The 16,266-nt window shown below is 36.4% G+C and overlaps 1 protein-coding gene across 1 annotated transcript; it reads left to right on the top strand.

Annotated features, from left to right (window-relative positions):
* The first annotated feature begins 982 nt into the window (after positions 1-982).
* Positions 983-2,755, top strand: LOC116754995 (zinc finger protein 33B-like). Its single transcript, XM_032633873.1, is given in 3 exon segments — positions 983-1,664; positions 1,972-2,406; positions 2,409-2,755. Coding segments are annotated over 3 exon segments (1,464 nt in total).
* The last annotated feature ends 13,511 nt before the right edge of the window (positions 2,756-16,266 follow it).

Here is a 16,266-nt window from a genome sequence, read left to right as displayed (position 1 = left end):
AAAAATGCTAACATGAGGATATTCACCCTAAGGAAAGTGTTCTCTGAAGAGAAAGCCAAAAGCGTGTCTGGACAGACTTTTGCCAGTGCCTTAGAATAATCAAAAGGTCAGAGTACTTTTGGACAGAGAACTTTTTTATCATTATGTCATGGATTTATCCATAAAAGTGCTTATTTCCTTAGTCATTTGTCCTGTAATATGTTTTATATAGTACTTTTTGCTTATCCCTTTACACGAAAGTGTCTTGAGTTTTGTTTGAGGCATCACTTTTAAAATATATAGGGATTGCGGCGGGCACTGGAGTGGGTTGGGGCTTGGCCGGTGTGAAGGGCGGCCGAGCTGGAGGGAGGGCGGGGTTCAGGCCCCTATCCCGGCCAGCAGCAGCTGCTGCCATGGCTTGTTCGAGTCTGGTCCTTGTGCGCTTACAGCATCTGCGAGTCCCCAGAGAGGCCGCTGTAGTGTTGGCGGCCAGTGCCCTGAGGCCGCGGCACACTCTGTGAGGACGGCAGGGAGTCCTCGCCCTCCCACTGTATCAGGTCTGGAAAGTGATCAGAGTAGCTAGCGAGTGCCTCGAGACCACAGAACCGGTGGGAGGCGGCGCTAGGAGGCACATCCACATCTCCTTCCTCCCTAAAAAACAGTTGTGCCTAAATCTGGCATTGTGCCCATCCCTGCACTGAGCCAAAGGACATCGCTGTGAAGTTCAGATCCTGGTTCCTAGGAACAAAGCTGATCTTGTGAGATAAAGAGGAATCCCACCAGGAAGATGGCTCATCTGAGTGGCGGCCTCCCACCAGGGCTACAGAACAGAGGAGGATCAAGGCCAAGAAAGAGCAGACCCTAGATGTGCATAGCTGATTGCACTATGTGATCCTTGTGCTCCACAAGCCACCCGTCAGACTGTGAGAACCTGAGGTTTGAGCCAAGTTTCAGGAGAGCCCAAACTTTGTAGTTCTCTACATGTTTCCTCGATCCACAGAAAATGAACAGATCTCAGGGGCCAGTGTCATTTGAGGATGTGAGCATGGGCTTCACTCAGGAGGAGTGGCAGCACCTAGACCCTGCTCAGAGGACCCTGTACAAGGTCGTGATGCTGGAGAACTATAGCCACCTCGTCTCAGTGGGGTACTGTGTTATCAAACCAGAGGCGATTTTCAAATTACAGCAAGGAGAAGAGCCATGGATGTTAGAGGAAGAGTCCCAAAGTCATAGCCACCCAGAGTTCTGCGTAGTTGACCTGATGGAGAAGAGCCAGGAAAAGGAAGACCAGCATTGGTGGAAAGTTGGTTTTGTCAACAACAAAACACCGACTAAAGGGAGAAATAGTGTCTTAGGAAAAACATTTTCTCTGGATACAAACTTTATTTTATCAAGAGAAATACCTGGTAAATATGACTCATATGGAATGAATTTGGATTCTCTTTCAGAATTAATCATTAGTAATAGACACTCCTTTGTAAGGCAGCTTGATGAGTTTAATACACATGGGAAATTACTCCTCTGTACAAAGCACAAGAATTCTCATTCTAGAGAGAAATCTTTAGAATATGATAGAACTGGAAAAGCCATCAGTCAAAATGAGGACTTATTTCAGCATCAGGATACTCAAACTCTGAAGATTTCTTTTGAATATACTGAATGTGGGAAAGCCTTCAATGAGGGGGGAAACTTTCATTACCTATAAGAGAGAAAGCTCATGGGAGAAGCCCTATGGATGTAATGAACATGTCAAAGCCTTTTCTGATAGACCAACATTCAGTGTTCATCAGGGAACTCATACAAGGGAGAATCACTATGAATTGAATGACTGTGGGAGGTGGTCTCTTCATGAGAAGTCAACTTTAAATAAGCGCCATGGAGTTATCATGGGGAAGAGATAATATGAGTGTGTTGAAAGTGAGAATCATTTCAGCAAGAAGTCACTCCTTAGGTGAATTTATAAAGGAGAGAAAACCTTTAACTGTTATGAAGATTGGGAAGTATTCTGCAAGAAGCCAAATTTCATTCAGCATCAAGAAACACATATAGGGAAAAAAGTCTATAAAATTAATCAGTGTGCTACTGCATTTTGCAAGAAGCCAAAGCTTCCTACATATCAGAAAACAGATATAAGAGAAAAACTCTGTGAGTGTAGTGAATGTGGGAAAACCTTCAGCCATAAATCATCTCTCATCCTACATCAGAGGATACACAGAGGGGAGAAACCCTATGAATGCACCAAATGTGGGAAAACCTTTGGGTATAGGTCAGGCCTCACAGTACATCAGAGAACACACACAGGGGAGAAACCCTATGAATGTAATGAATGTGGAAAAAATTTCTGTGAGAAGTCAAATCTCCATGTACATCAGCGAACACATACAGGGGAGAAACCCTATGAGTGTAATGAATGTCAGAAAATCTTCAGTGGTCAGCTGTCACAGTACATAAGAGAATACATACCGGGGAGAAACCCTATGAATGTAAGGAATGTGGGAAAACTTTCTCCCAGAAGCCAAACTTCATTAATCATCAGAGGAGTCACACAGGAGAGAAACCCTATTGATGTCACAAATGTGGAAAATCCTTTTCTGTGAAGTCAAAACTGAGGGAGCATCAGAAAACACACACAGGAGAGACACCTTATAAATGTAATGAGTGTGGGAAAACTTTCTACCGTAAGTCATCCCTCACAGTACATCAGAGCACCCACACAGGGGAGAAACCCTATGAATGTAACCAATGTGGGAGAACCTTCTATCAGAGAACACACTAGGGAGAAACACTACAGGTGTAATGGAACCTTCCACCAGCATCTCGACTTCACTAAACAGCAGAGAAACAGCACTAAGAAGAAACCCCTGTCAACATCCTGAAACCTTCACCCTCTTTTTGGACTCACTGCATAGCAGAAGCAACCTGGGGCTGAGGTGGGGGACCCAATATATATGAGAAATCTTTTGCCTAGAAGTGACATTTCATTGAGTAGCAAATAATTAATATTTGATAACTTTATTAATATTTTGAAGATGTTACAGTGTCAAAAAAAGTTTAAAAAGGAGTCCTTTTCTTTTGCAGAATATGTATAAGTATGCTATATAGAGAAACTTCACATGATAGGTTTGCTTACTGGAACGCAACATTATAGTAGGAAGTATATATATATTTGCTTAATAACTCAGTTTTTATTTCATAATTTTAATATGAATATGAAATGTATAAGTTGTCCCATACTTAATACCTATGTATTTTTTGTTTTAATTGAAATTTTATTGAGATAATTGTAGATTGTAAGATGCAGTTGTAAGAAGTAATACAGAGAGACCCCATGTACCCTGTACCCAGTTTCCCCCAGTGGTAATATCTTGTAAAAATATAGTACAAATATCAGCCAGGATAATGATATTATTGATATAATCCACCAATTAGTTCAGAGTTTCTCAATTCTATTTCTACTCACTTATGAGTATGTGTGTTTAGTTCTGTGCAATTTTATCACATGTGTAGGTTTACGTATCCATCATTGGCTGTGGCATCTGTTGACTGTGGTATCTACGACCGCAGACATTTCATGATATTCAGGGATTATTCGTTTCTCCGGTATTGTAATTATGTTTTTCAAAAGAGTCTCTATATTTTAGAGATGGAAAAATAACATTTGCTACAGCATTCAGATAAGTGAAATATAGGCAACAATACCATGAGCTTGGAGATATATATGTATTTAATTGGATCACCTGTTCTTTCATTTCCAGGATTTGTTTATATAACTTGTATATTTATTTGTTGACTACATTAGGTTACAAATACTTTCTCCTAGACTGTGGTTTATCTTTTAATTTTATTTATGCTATATTATACTTTATAGAAGTTTTAAGTTTTGATGCAAATATATCAATCTTTTCTTAGGTCTTTTTGCTTTTTGTTTAAGAAATTCTTTTCTAGACTGAGATTACAAAGATATTCTTCCAAAAGGCTGAAATTTTGCTTTTCATGTTTATATTTTTAATCTATCTGGAATTTTTCTTTAATGGTGTAAATTAGTGGTCTACTTTCATTTTTTTTTGCAAATGGAAAAGTCAGTTGTCTCAGGGCCACTTTTGAAGGTCTGTGTATTCATTTCCCAGGGCTGCAGTAACAAAGTACCACAAACTGGGTGGCTTAAAATACTAGGAATTATTCTTCCAGTTCTGGTGGCTAGAAGTCTGAAATCAAGACGTCAGCAGGGCCATGCAGTCTCTGAAGGCTCTAGGGGAGAATCTCTTCCATGCCTTTCTCACAGCTTCTGGTGGTGGCTCTCCATCCTTGGTGTTCCTTGGCCTTACAGCTGCATAACTACAATCTCTGTCTCCATTGACACATGCATTCTCCCTTCCTGTGTCTAGTTCTCTGTGCTTCTTTTGGAGCCAGCAAGGCCATGGCCCTTAACTGTCTGCTTGTCCAGACCCTTAGGTGCAACCTAGTTGCCTCAAACCTAGCTTCTGCCGGTGCACAGCATGCGCTGGTAGAAATGAACAGAACCCTGCACCCACCCCCATCCCCCTGCCAAGGACAAAGGCCCCTCCATATCCCCTGCCTCTTGTTTATAAAAAAGTACTAGATCTATGGCTAGCACAGTTTCAAGAACTTAGTCCTAAGAGAATGGGATTAACACTGTTGCTTATAATAATCTATATCTTTGTGGGCATCAAAATAATTGTAGCTTGTTCTGCCCGTATATGTAAATGGGCAACTACAATTGTCAGCGAAGGGATGCTACAGACCCATGTCAACATCTCCCACTCTAAGAATATGGTGCCCTATGTCAGCATGAAGTTACAGAGGACAGACCTTCGACCATAATCCAATAAAAATGGAATGATGTTCTGACAAGTGGGGATTTATAAGCAGCTTTTGGTAGGAAAAAGCTCTTTGCAGGAAAGAGCTCTCTGCAGGAGGCCCCTTTTGTCTTGTCACTAACCTTAAACCAGTTTCCCCCATGCTTTACTCATCTCTGGCCCTAGCACACTTTCAGATCTTTTGATCACATAATGCCTTGCCTAATCTGTTGGTTCTTTCCATAAATCAAAGAAGCAGAAATAAAGAATAAGTAATTAACAGATGACCCTAGCTTCCCCTTCAGTAATCTCGTGAACAAACTGTGTGAACAAGATGGTATTGAAAGAAAGATCACAAGAAGTCAACAAGCCTGCATGACAAGCCTGCATGCAGTGGGGGATGGCAATGACTCTGACCTCCTATCTCAATGATTAACTGAGATTACTTACCTTTTCCTTTAAAAACTTCTCATGGCTGAGCAGAATCTTGGGAGGTAGTTTATGGGGAGTCCACTATCTCCCCAGCATTCTGATTAAAAGCAACTTTCCTTTCTACAAACATTTGTCTCTCTTGAGTATTGATTTCTGAGCAGCAAGCATCGAGACCTGATTTGGTAACACTGGGACTTGCAGCACGAGGTGTGTGGAGGGTGGGGGTGTCTTTTCTTTTTATTGCCTTGCTGCACAGACTAAACATCTGGGACAACCTTGACTAGAAGTGGTGAGTAGACATCTTTGCCTTGTTCCCAGTCTTAGGAGGAACCTACTGTTTATTTCACCATAAAATATTATGTCAGATATATGTTCTTTCATAAATGCCCTTTATTAGATTGAGGATGATTCCTTTACTTCCTAATTAATTGAGAGTTTTAAATCATGAATGTGTTGAATTTTTTCAAATGCGTTTTCTACATTATAAAGAGATGTTTTTTTCTTTTTTAGTATGTTAATATGACGAAATACATTGATTTTGAATACTAAGTCAACCTTGCATTTCTAGGATAAATCCTGCTTGGGCATGATGCATTACCATCTTTTATCGATTAGAAGTTTCAATTTGCTATATATATATTTTTTGGTGGTACACGGGCCTCTCACTGTTGTGGCCTCTCCCGTTGCGGAGCACAGGCTCCAGATGCGCAGGCTCAGCGGCCATGGCTCACAGGCTCAGCCGCTCCACAGCACGTGGGATCTTCCCGGACCAGGGCATGAACCCGTGTCCCCTGCATCGGCAGGCGGACTCTCAACCACTGCGCCACCAGGGAAGCCCATCAATTTGCTATTTTTTAAAAGAATTTTTGCATCTATGTTCATAAGAGTTATTGATCTATGATTTTCTTTTCTTGTGATGTCTTTGTCTGACTTTGTTATGTAGGTAATGCTGGTTCATAAAATAAGTTGGAAAGTGTTTATTCCTAGAAAAGTTTGTGTACAGTTGTTACCATGTCTTCTGTAAATGGTAGAATTCACTTGTGCCATCTGGCCTGTACTTTTTTTGTGGGAAGGTTGTCAGCTACAAATCATTTGTTTAATAGGGCTGTTCAGGTTTTCTCTTTCTTCTTGAGTGACCTTTGGTAGTTTGTACCTTTCAAGGACTTTCTCTGTTTCAACTAAGTTGCTGAATTTATTGGCATAATTATTAATAAAATTCCATGCTACTTTAAAAAATAAATAAATAAAATAAAATATATAGAGAGACATAAATTATACATTTTTTAAAAAATTGAGAATCTTTGTATTTCATGATTTTAATTCATTTATATTTATTGTTATTGCTGGTATATTTGCTTATATATCTACCATTTTATATTTTCTTCTATTTGATATAATTTTCTTTGCTTATTTGATTTATCTTTCCTGCATTTTATATGATTGATAGAGTTTTCTTTTTTATTATTGTGTCTTCTTTCTACTGGTTTGGAAATTGTACTTTCATATCTATTACTTCAACATTTATACTTAAGTTTTTGCATAGGTAGAATGTCCAAGCTACTTTTCTGCATTTAAAAAAGATTTTAGCAATATGCTCACTGTCAATCCATCAAACTCTACTCTTTTGTTAATTCTTGGTTATTTGAATAGTCCCAAGAATGTTCCTCTTAAAATCCTGACTCTCAGTTCCTTGACCTTTTCTCCTCTAATGAACTTAATCTTTCATCCAACCACAAAGTGTCAGTCTATTATCCTACCCTGGACTTTTTCATTACCAATAAATGCACTTCTTCCATAATCCCAACTGTAAGCATCCTGATTTCCAACCACTGCTTCTTCTCTTTTTATCTCATACCTTCTGCTTATGCCTTAAATAAGTTTTATTTTAAAACTTATTTAAATAAGTTTTAAAAAGCTGACTCAGACCTATAATTCGTTGATTTTTACTATACCACATCTCTCTTTGGTTTTTCTAAAACTGAAATAAATTACCAACTTGACATCTTGAATTTCAACTTGATATTTTTAATGGCATACTATCATCCTCCAAAAGATGAGGAAATATAAAATGAGAAGAAAACCAAAACAGTCCTAACACTAACCACAACTTTTCACATGTTTCTTCTTAAAAGAAAGAGCTGATAGAGGATATTAGGAATAGGATCTTTAATGTAGTACTGTATGTGTCCATAATGAGGGATTTAAAGCAACTAAAAGAAAAACTCTGAGTTTCCTGAATTTTAAATCCCACTTCATTGATAACTCAGTTTTTTTTTCATCATTTGGGATTGAACTCAACATGAAAACTTTTATTAGAGGATCAAGTTGGAAAAATTGATCCAAAAATCATACATCTAGACATATGCAACCAATTGTCATATATCTTGTAAAAAATAGAATTTGTTCATTTATATATACGCTGATCACATTTATTAAGCATCTATTTTTTGTCAAGCACTGGAATAGAAGCTGGGGATTCAAAGGTGAGTAAAAGGCAGACAAAAACAATTGCCAAATATATTTATTAGGATAAGAATAATTTATAAAGAAATTGATAGTTTAGTTTCCCTGAACATATTATTTGTTCAGAACAAAAGACCCTGATTACGCCCTTAGTGAACCTCTTCTAAAGACATCTATGAATAAGAGGATTGATAATATAGTCTAAATTATTTAATTAAAATGTACTTAGAGGCATTTTAGAAAAGATAGAGCAGAAAGAACTGAGGAATAAATTCAAAGACTATACCTACATTAGTACAGCTTTCAGTAAAACCCCAAAATGGTTTTTAAAAACAAATTATTTATATATTTATCAGATTACCTTGGTCTCTGGGTCATCTGTGGTTCTATCTCACTGTACCTTCACTGTTTTGGGTTCCAAGGTGAGGAAGCATACTTTATCTGAGGGAAATCATTCTTGTGGGAGAGAGGAACTAGCAATGTTGAACTAGCCAATGGCTCTTAAAGTGTCTATTCATACATAGCTATGTTCTAGTCACATTCCACTGACCAAAGCAAATCAGATAGCCAAGGCATTGTCAATGTGTGAGAGGAAATATGTCTCTAAGAGAGGAGAGAAAATAATTGGGAACAATAAACTGATATAAATAAAATATAAATGAGTTTTTAAAGAAAACAGAGTAGAAAGATTGGTAAAAAAAATAACAGAGAACATATATTCCAAATAAATTTGTCAGTGTTTTAGAAATTCTAATTAGTATTGGCCTTATATGGTTAAAGAGGAAGATGGTTATACTGATCAGGGTTAAACTGCATATAACAGAATTCACTCTAGTTAGTCAGAAGGGAATCTTTACACCAAGAAATAGAAATTTACAATATTATTGAAAAGGCCAGAAATAGGTTCCAGGCTAAATTTAAGGAACTATTTCTAGGCTCAGAATTGATCTACCTCTGCTGCAATTATAAATTTACCTCTGCCTTTAAAGAAAGCTGACAATTTAGGAAGCTGCTGTTACCAATGTTGACTGCAAACTACACTGCTTCTGCCATGACCAGGAAAATAAGCTGCAAGTTGAGAAGCGGCTAATACATCTCTAGAGCCACATCATATCTGCTGTATTCTGGGCCAGCAAAATACATGCTCTACTCCCTATCTCCTCACATGACATTTTTAGGAATCAAAGTTCACACAAAATCATTAACTGGTGGAATATGTCTCACTGAGAAACCTAGCTACAAGAGAATCTGGGAATGTGTTCTTTTTTGTAATAGAAAGGGTTTATTTTCTCTTTATAATATTTATGCTATTTGATTACAATGTTTATGTTTTCTCATCTACCCTAATCACACAAATAAAGAGAAACAAAACTTAATTAGAAATTTGATAAAATTATGCATGTTTTATATTGTCTTTTTTCAGAAGTCTTGTATATTAGGTAGAAAATTTAGAGTCCTAAGAAATGAAGGATATTCTTCTTGAAGCCTAATAAATAAAAACAAAATTAGTAATGGTTTACATTTAATGAACTCATTTGAAGAGAACAAACATACTGATTAACATTTGTCATGAAATTAAATATACTTTGGTTTGTTTACTTATTCACTTTTTTAAAAAACATCTTTATTGGAGTATAATTAGCACTTTTCCTCCAAATTTTGTTTAAAAAGAAAGAGAGCTACAGGTAAATTGAAAGAACAGTATTTGAATGCGTGTTTACTATTTACTTATTTCACCACCTGTTAAACTATCGCTACATTTGCATCCTCTCTCTCTCTCTCTCTCTCTTTCTCTCTCATACATGCTTTATTAAGGCCCTCTACACATGACTTAGTTTTTGCGGGACCATTTGAAAGTAAGGTACACGTATCATGATACTTCACCCTTAAATATGGTTCTCAGCTTATGATGGTTTGACTTATGATTTTTCAACTTTATGATGGTACAAAAGCAATACACATTCAACAGAAACTGTATTTCAAATTTTGAATTTTGATCTTTTCCCGGGCTGGCAATATGTGGTAGATACTCTTGTGATGGTAGGCAGCAGAAGCGAGCCACAGCTCCCAGTCAGCCACGCAATCACAAGGGTAAACTATTGATACACTTACAACAATTCTGTACCCATACGGCCATTCTTTTTTTCACTTCCAGTACAGTATTCAATAAATTACATGAGATATTTAATACTTTATCATCAAATAGGATTTGTGTTAGATAATTTTGCCCAACAGGCTAATGTAAGTGTTCTGAGCAGGTTTAAGCTAGGCTAGGCTAAGCTATGATGTTCAGTAGGTTAGGTGTATTCAATGCATTTTTTTACTTTTAAGATATTTTCAACTTACAATGGGTTTATTAGGATGTAACCCCATCATCAGTTGAGGAGGATCTGTAATTCAACGTGAATATCCTAAGAACAAGGACGTTTTCCTACATAAGCACAATACTATTAACACATCCAAGAAATGTAACATTAACTCAATGGGAAATGTAACTTTTAGCTTTCTCTGCATTAAAAATGAGGTTGGAATGGATGTTTACTGAACCTAGGTACATTATCTTTCATTTTTAAGTTCAAGAAATGCCTTCCCTTGTATAGGGGTTGACTTTGATGTCTCAGACTGTCACTATCCTGTCAGCCCCTGAAGGTGAATTTTCTACTCAGTTCCATTCAAAATCATTTTCCTTCTGGAAAGAAATTACCATAAATGGAGCGATTTATTCCTATGATGGCCTGAGAATAAACTCAGGGTAAGTTGAACTTGCCATGCCAAGTCAGGCTCTGACAGAACACATGTGTTTGGTGTCAGCAGCTGTGGTGTTGGCCGTGGAATTCCTTTTCAAAGTGATGAACAGGGATAAAATGTGATGTTTTTGTTTACCTGTTTAGTTTTAATGAAGTGCACAAATAATAAGAATAGAAGTAAACATACTCTAGTTATTGCCTCTGTTACTTGTGTAACTGATCTGCAGCACATTAATATAAAATAAAATTCAGAAGGAAAAGCAAAAATATGTTTTCTTTTATAAATTTTATAATTTATAAAATTCATCTGAACTCCCTTTGTGGCAGTAAGTTGCAAAGTCACTACCCAGACCATAACTAACTACAACCTCTTTTATATTATTCATGTCTACAGAGAGGACCTTTAAAAGCATATAAAATTGTTTGTTAACCCACTTTAAGAGCAGTCCAAAATGCAGGGAGAGAAAGGTGGAGACTTTTAAATAGAAAGAAGCAGTTTCCTGGGTTGATTGCCCCTTAATAACCCTGGATTTCCTTTGGAGATATAATTACTGTAAGTCACACTTGCACATTTCAATTTTAAAAATGGCACAAGCTTTCTGTATACCCAAATATGAGTATTTCTGGAAAAGTTTAAAGCCCACTATTCTTAGATGTTCGTTTAGCTGTTCCAACGCCTGCCACTTCCAATACAATGATGAAGAGGCTTTCATTTTATTCTTATAAGAATTTAAAATGAATCCAGATTGGACTTTACACTGTTTTCATTTTCTTCCTAGAAAGTTAAAAATTCTGAGATAGAAATTTCAGAATTTTTAAGGTTAACAATAGGAAAAGTGGTTCATGAAGAAACCAGTCTCCACTGAGGGCTGAGGTATCATCTATGGTCTCCTCCATCATTTTGGAAAATGTCTACAGATTATTTGATAGTATTCTTTAATGCATATTATGAGGAGCTAATAGATGTTTATTTAGTGTTTATTAAACACTAAGATACATTCAGACCTTTGGGAAAAACGTAATTCAATTTGAACATGTAAGGCTAACAAAAGGGGAAGACATTTGTTCAAGGGCTTAAGGGCAGTACTTGTAACAGGAAATGTGTATCTATCTTTTTGTATTTTAGCTAGTTGGGAGATACCAGGTTGTTTAAAAGATGGTCTCGAGAAATAAAAGTACATTGTGGTAGACCTTAGAAAGAAAAGTTAACCATTTAAAAAGATGATTTAAGAACATATTTATAAGGATCTGCCATGTTCAAAGAGCTGTGTAAAGCATATCTCTAAAAAACAATGAAGAAAAGGTTTCATATATTAGTTCTCTTTAGAAAAGAGGTACCAATAATCCAAATGAAACCAAAAAAAGCATCATCTAAGACTTTCATGCCAAACCCCCTTTCACTCCTACACACACACCTTTGATCACTCAACTGGTAAGAATTCATCAATGGCAAAACATTAATTGGTATATGGAGAGAGATGCTGTTTCCATTCTTATGAATTGAAGTAGAAGAAGTATCTTAGTTTTCTATCTTGACTTTGCTTTTATCCCTGTGCACTACCCTTAGTTAATGTCTGACATCTTTGTCTAGTAATATGGCAGATACAATGCTTAAATCATGGACCAATGGATACAACCCATCATTCCAGTTTTATCTTCTTCAGTGTCCCAACATGGACCATGCTCCCCAACCTTTGAAATTTTTCCCCCATTCTTGAACATTCATATTTTCTTAGTTTAGATTCCACCAAAACAGCCTTGGGGCAAGGATTCAAGTTTGTTTGGGAGGTGCAGGAGATATTAGTAGGAGAATGGAAAAGTGAGACAGAGAAAAAAGGCAGCCAATAACAGGTTATGAATAAAGTGTTATAGATTCTCTTCTGTTGCAGGTAACTAGAGCTTAAATTCCACTGGGAAAACTCTGAGAGGCAGTGCAGAATCATCAGAGGCAGGGGAGCTGGGCATTTATATACAAATACAGGAGGTATTACTTCCCCTCATTTTGCCCAGTCATACCTATGGGAAGAGTGGCATTCTACCCCTTCAGAGAAAGCAGTCAAGCAAATGGATAAAGACATTAGTGGTTGGAAGTTGGCCACTGAAGTAGGATGCCCAAGGGATATGAGCAGGGTGCCTCTGCCGTTTGTGGCCTTGCTTATTCTTTTCCCTAACTCTTTACTCCCTGTCTCCTTTAACCTCTACTTAACCAATTTCTTCTCAAGTTACCTCAAATATCATCATCTTAATGCCTCCCCTGATCGCCAAGTAAGGTTTACTCCTTCACTTATTATCCTCAGTAACAGCTATAGTGGTTCTTATCTTGTGCTCTTTTGTTCTGAGAATATTTAGGTACATGTTTCATTTTCACTCTTAAAAATGTGGTTAATAAAAACAGGGATTTTGTAAATTTATACCTCTTTCGGTATTTAGCAGAGTCTTGCACACAATTGATATCCCCAAAACCGTTTTGAGGGAATTTACTGAATTGAATGTGCCATGAAAACTGGGAATAAAATGCCAGTATTTTAGTATGATCTAGCAAAATGTAGATAAGCACATTTACTATAAAAATGCATTTATTCATTGTACCAAATGAAGCAAGGATTTATAAAGAAAAAATTGAAAGCACAAAGTGATTTGATATATATTCTTTTCAACCTGATTGTGATAACTTTTCTTTAGCTTTCTCTCAGCTTTTTGTTAGCTGGTTTCAAGCCCTCAAAGTCCCACAAGTTAAATACATTTTTAGTATTATTTACAACGTTATTATAAATCCCGTAGGACTGAAATCACTGCAGTTGAATCTTTCATTATTCTCACAGCAGGTAGCATCTGTTTGTCTTTATCATTCTGAAAGTATCTCTTTTTACGAACATCCAAAAGATACCTTTCTCTTGCTCCATACGCTTTTTTAGGAATGTGTCAGATGTCATTCTGTCTGTTTTTTTCAATTTTCCTTCCTACACTATTGCCCTAGGCTCTCTCTTGTTCATAGTCTTGTTTCAAATTTGGAGTGCAATCTGCATATACTTAATTTATTAAAATTATTTAAAATCATAGCATATTTTTAAATAGATTTTTTAATAATAGAAGTGGGGAAAAGTTCTTGATAATCATCTTTGGACTGATGGTAAGAAAAAGTAGAGAAGATGAAATTGTAGGAATTTATTGGTTGGCTTTCATTCAATGGGTAAGGTTTTTCTTCATGCACTATTTGAAAGATAGACGTTTTATTTCAGGATTTCATAAAAGTATTGTCCATAATTTAGAAAGCATTTCACAAGCATTCAAGCATATCTATGTCAGGTCTTGCCTTTGGTTGTCCAGCATTTTTAAGTGATACTTTATGAGTGCACATGGGTAGAAATATATCCAGGGATTATTGATTTACAATTCGATCAGTAGATTATGATGACCATGTGAAAGACAGTACCTGAACATGAATGGACCTATGTATAATAAATAACGCTATTCCGTGACTTCATAGATGAATAGTACTATTATCATATGCAAACATTTGGCTAAATTTACCCTACTACCATAGTTAAAACATCCAAGAAGAATAGCAGTGGTTTTAGTCATTAGTATGGGATAAATTAATATGTACTCATTTTCCTCTTGAGTTAAAACTCAAAACATAGTGTTTGCAATATTCTTTCCTAAATGTATGGATATCACCACCTTTAATCTCTAAAAAGGATGAGATTTGGATATGGCCCAGTAAGAAGGTAAAATCAACTATTATAATTAAAACATTTATTCATCTCTGCCATGATATTTTATGCAGAATTTTGTACGTTTATTGTATGTCTTTCTACACTGAGACTTACAGAAATGAGATAATATGTATTATTGGTCTATACTGTGTCTCAGCCAAGAAAGCTCAGATTTGAGCCATTTAAATATATGAAATGGTAATTTCCCTTTAAAACAAACCATTTTCTAAGGCATTCTGGGCTTATTTCAAAGACGAGATTTAAGTTCTATGTACTTCTATCACTTACTACCTGTATGATGTTGGATAAATTACATAAAGTTCCTGAGCTTCACATTTCTTGTTTTGTAAAAGGGTCGTGATTAAGTGAGATACTATATTTGAAAATATTTTACAGCATGTTTACTATACTTTATAATTCTTTATAATATTTATGTATCAGATAGGAAAATTAAAATTACCTTGAGAGGAAAAATAGTTACCTTTATCTGATTTGACATTTAATCTTCCTTCACAGCTTGTTGTTTTTAATATCAAAAAGTCTTTTTCCGTCCCATCTAAGTCCCACTTGTTGCCTGATAATCTCAGGAGAGAACTTCTTAGCACGTAAATTTTACCAGACAAGCAGATAAACAAATATATCTGAAGTCCACTAATTCTAGGATGGAGATTATTCCTAGTGGGTAGTATGCAATTCAGCCAAACATATTTTCAAAGCCTCATGTTGTTGAGTGAAAGCAAACCACCCTGTGAATTTAGTTATGAAAAAATGCTGTAAAATCAATAAAACAGCAGGTTCTTCCTAACCCAGCATCTTTTCTGTCAATAAAAGTATACAATTATATGATGGAAAATATGACATTTAGGGAGATTTCAGTAGAACTAAAAACTATATTTCACTTGATATATTCAGAGACAGTTTGTAGGTGACATGTTTAAACTTGCCTCTAAAGAGTATTAATTTGTTATGACTGAAAGGGAACAGCTGGGGCCAAGGACTGAATTGAGATCACAGCTGGGTAAACAACAGCCTTACACCCCCAACAAGGATATGTCTGGTCAGAGCCACCATCTCCTGCCATTGCTGTTTTAACCACCCAGGAATATCCCCCAATTTATCTTCCTGAATTGTATCCTCCATATTCCCAAGTGTCTGAAATTTTTATCAGTTCTGAGAAGAAGGGATGTTTAGAGTACTATTATTCTGGGAATATTTCTGTTTCCCTCAGTATTGACTCAGTGTTGGAGAAACCCCAGGAAATTTCTTGAGAATATTGCTTGGGAAAATCATTCCAAATTTTATTCCTGTGATAGTGGGAAGAGGCACAGACTAGAAATTTAGGTGAGTCTGAAGGAAGAGTTGACAGTGGTTTCCCTACTTCCATATACCTTAAAAGATAACATGCCTAAATAGATACTTACTTCTTCTTCGGGTTGTTTCTGTGAAATTTTGGCTACATTTTGAATGGAATGTGTTTTTCTTGTTCATTTTTAAATAGAAAAACTGTTAATTTTTATTTTCTATTATTTTTCCTTCATTTTATTGAGGTAATTCACATATCATGAAAGTCACAATTTTAAATCATTTTAAAGTGTACACTTCAGTAGTTTTTATTATAGTCACAGTGTGGTACAATCATCACCACAGTTTAATTCCAGAACATGTTCATCACCCTAAAAAGAAATCCCATATCCATTAAGCACTAACGCTCCGTCTTCCCCTCACCCCAGCTGCTAGCAATCACTAATTTACTTTCTGCTTCTATTTATTTGGAGAAGTGCAATTGTTGGCTCGTTTGGTAACTCTGTAGTTGGCTTTTTGAGGAAAGGCCAGAATGTTTTCCACAGTGGATGTACCACTTTACATTCCCACCAGTAACATAATTTCTCCACATTCTTTTTTTTTCTTTTAAGATCATTATTGGAGTATAATTGCTTTACAATGATGTGGGTTAGTTTCTGCTGTATAACAAAGTGAATCAGCTATACGTATACATATATCCCCATATCTCCTTCCTCTTGCATCTCCCTCCCACCCTCCCTATCCCACCCCTCTAGGTGGACACAAAGCACCGAGCTGATCTCCCTGTGCTATGCAGCTGCTTCCCACTAG

Source organism: Phocoena sinus, chromosome 6, assembly GCF_008692025.1.
Source record: "Phocoena sinus isolate mPhoSin1 chromosome 6, mPhoSin1.pri, whole genome shotgun sequence".
In the NCBI taxonomy this organism is placed as follows: Eukaryota; Metazoa; Chordata; class Mammalia; order Artiodactyla; family Phocoenidae; genus Phocoena; species Phocoena sinus.
The sequence above is the reverse complement of the archived record's forward strand: the minus strand, read 5'-3'. Positions and strand labels throughout refer to the sequence as shown.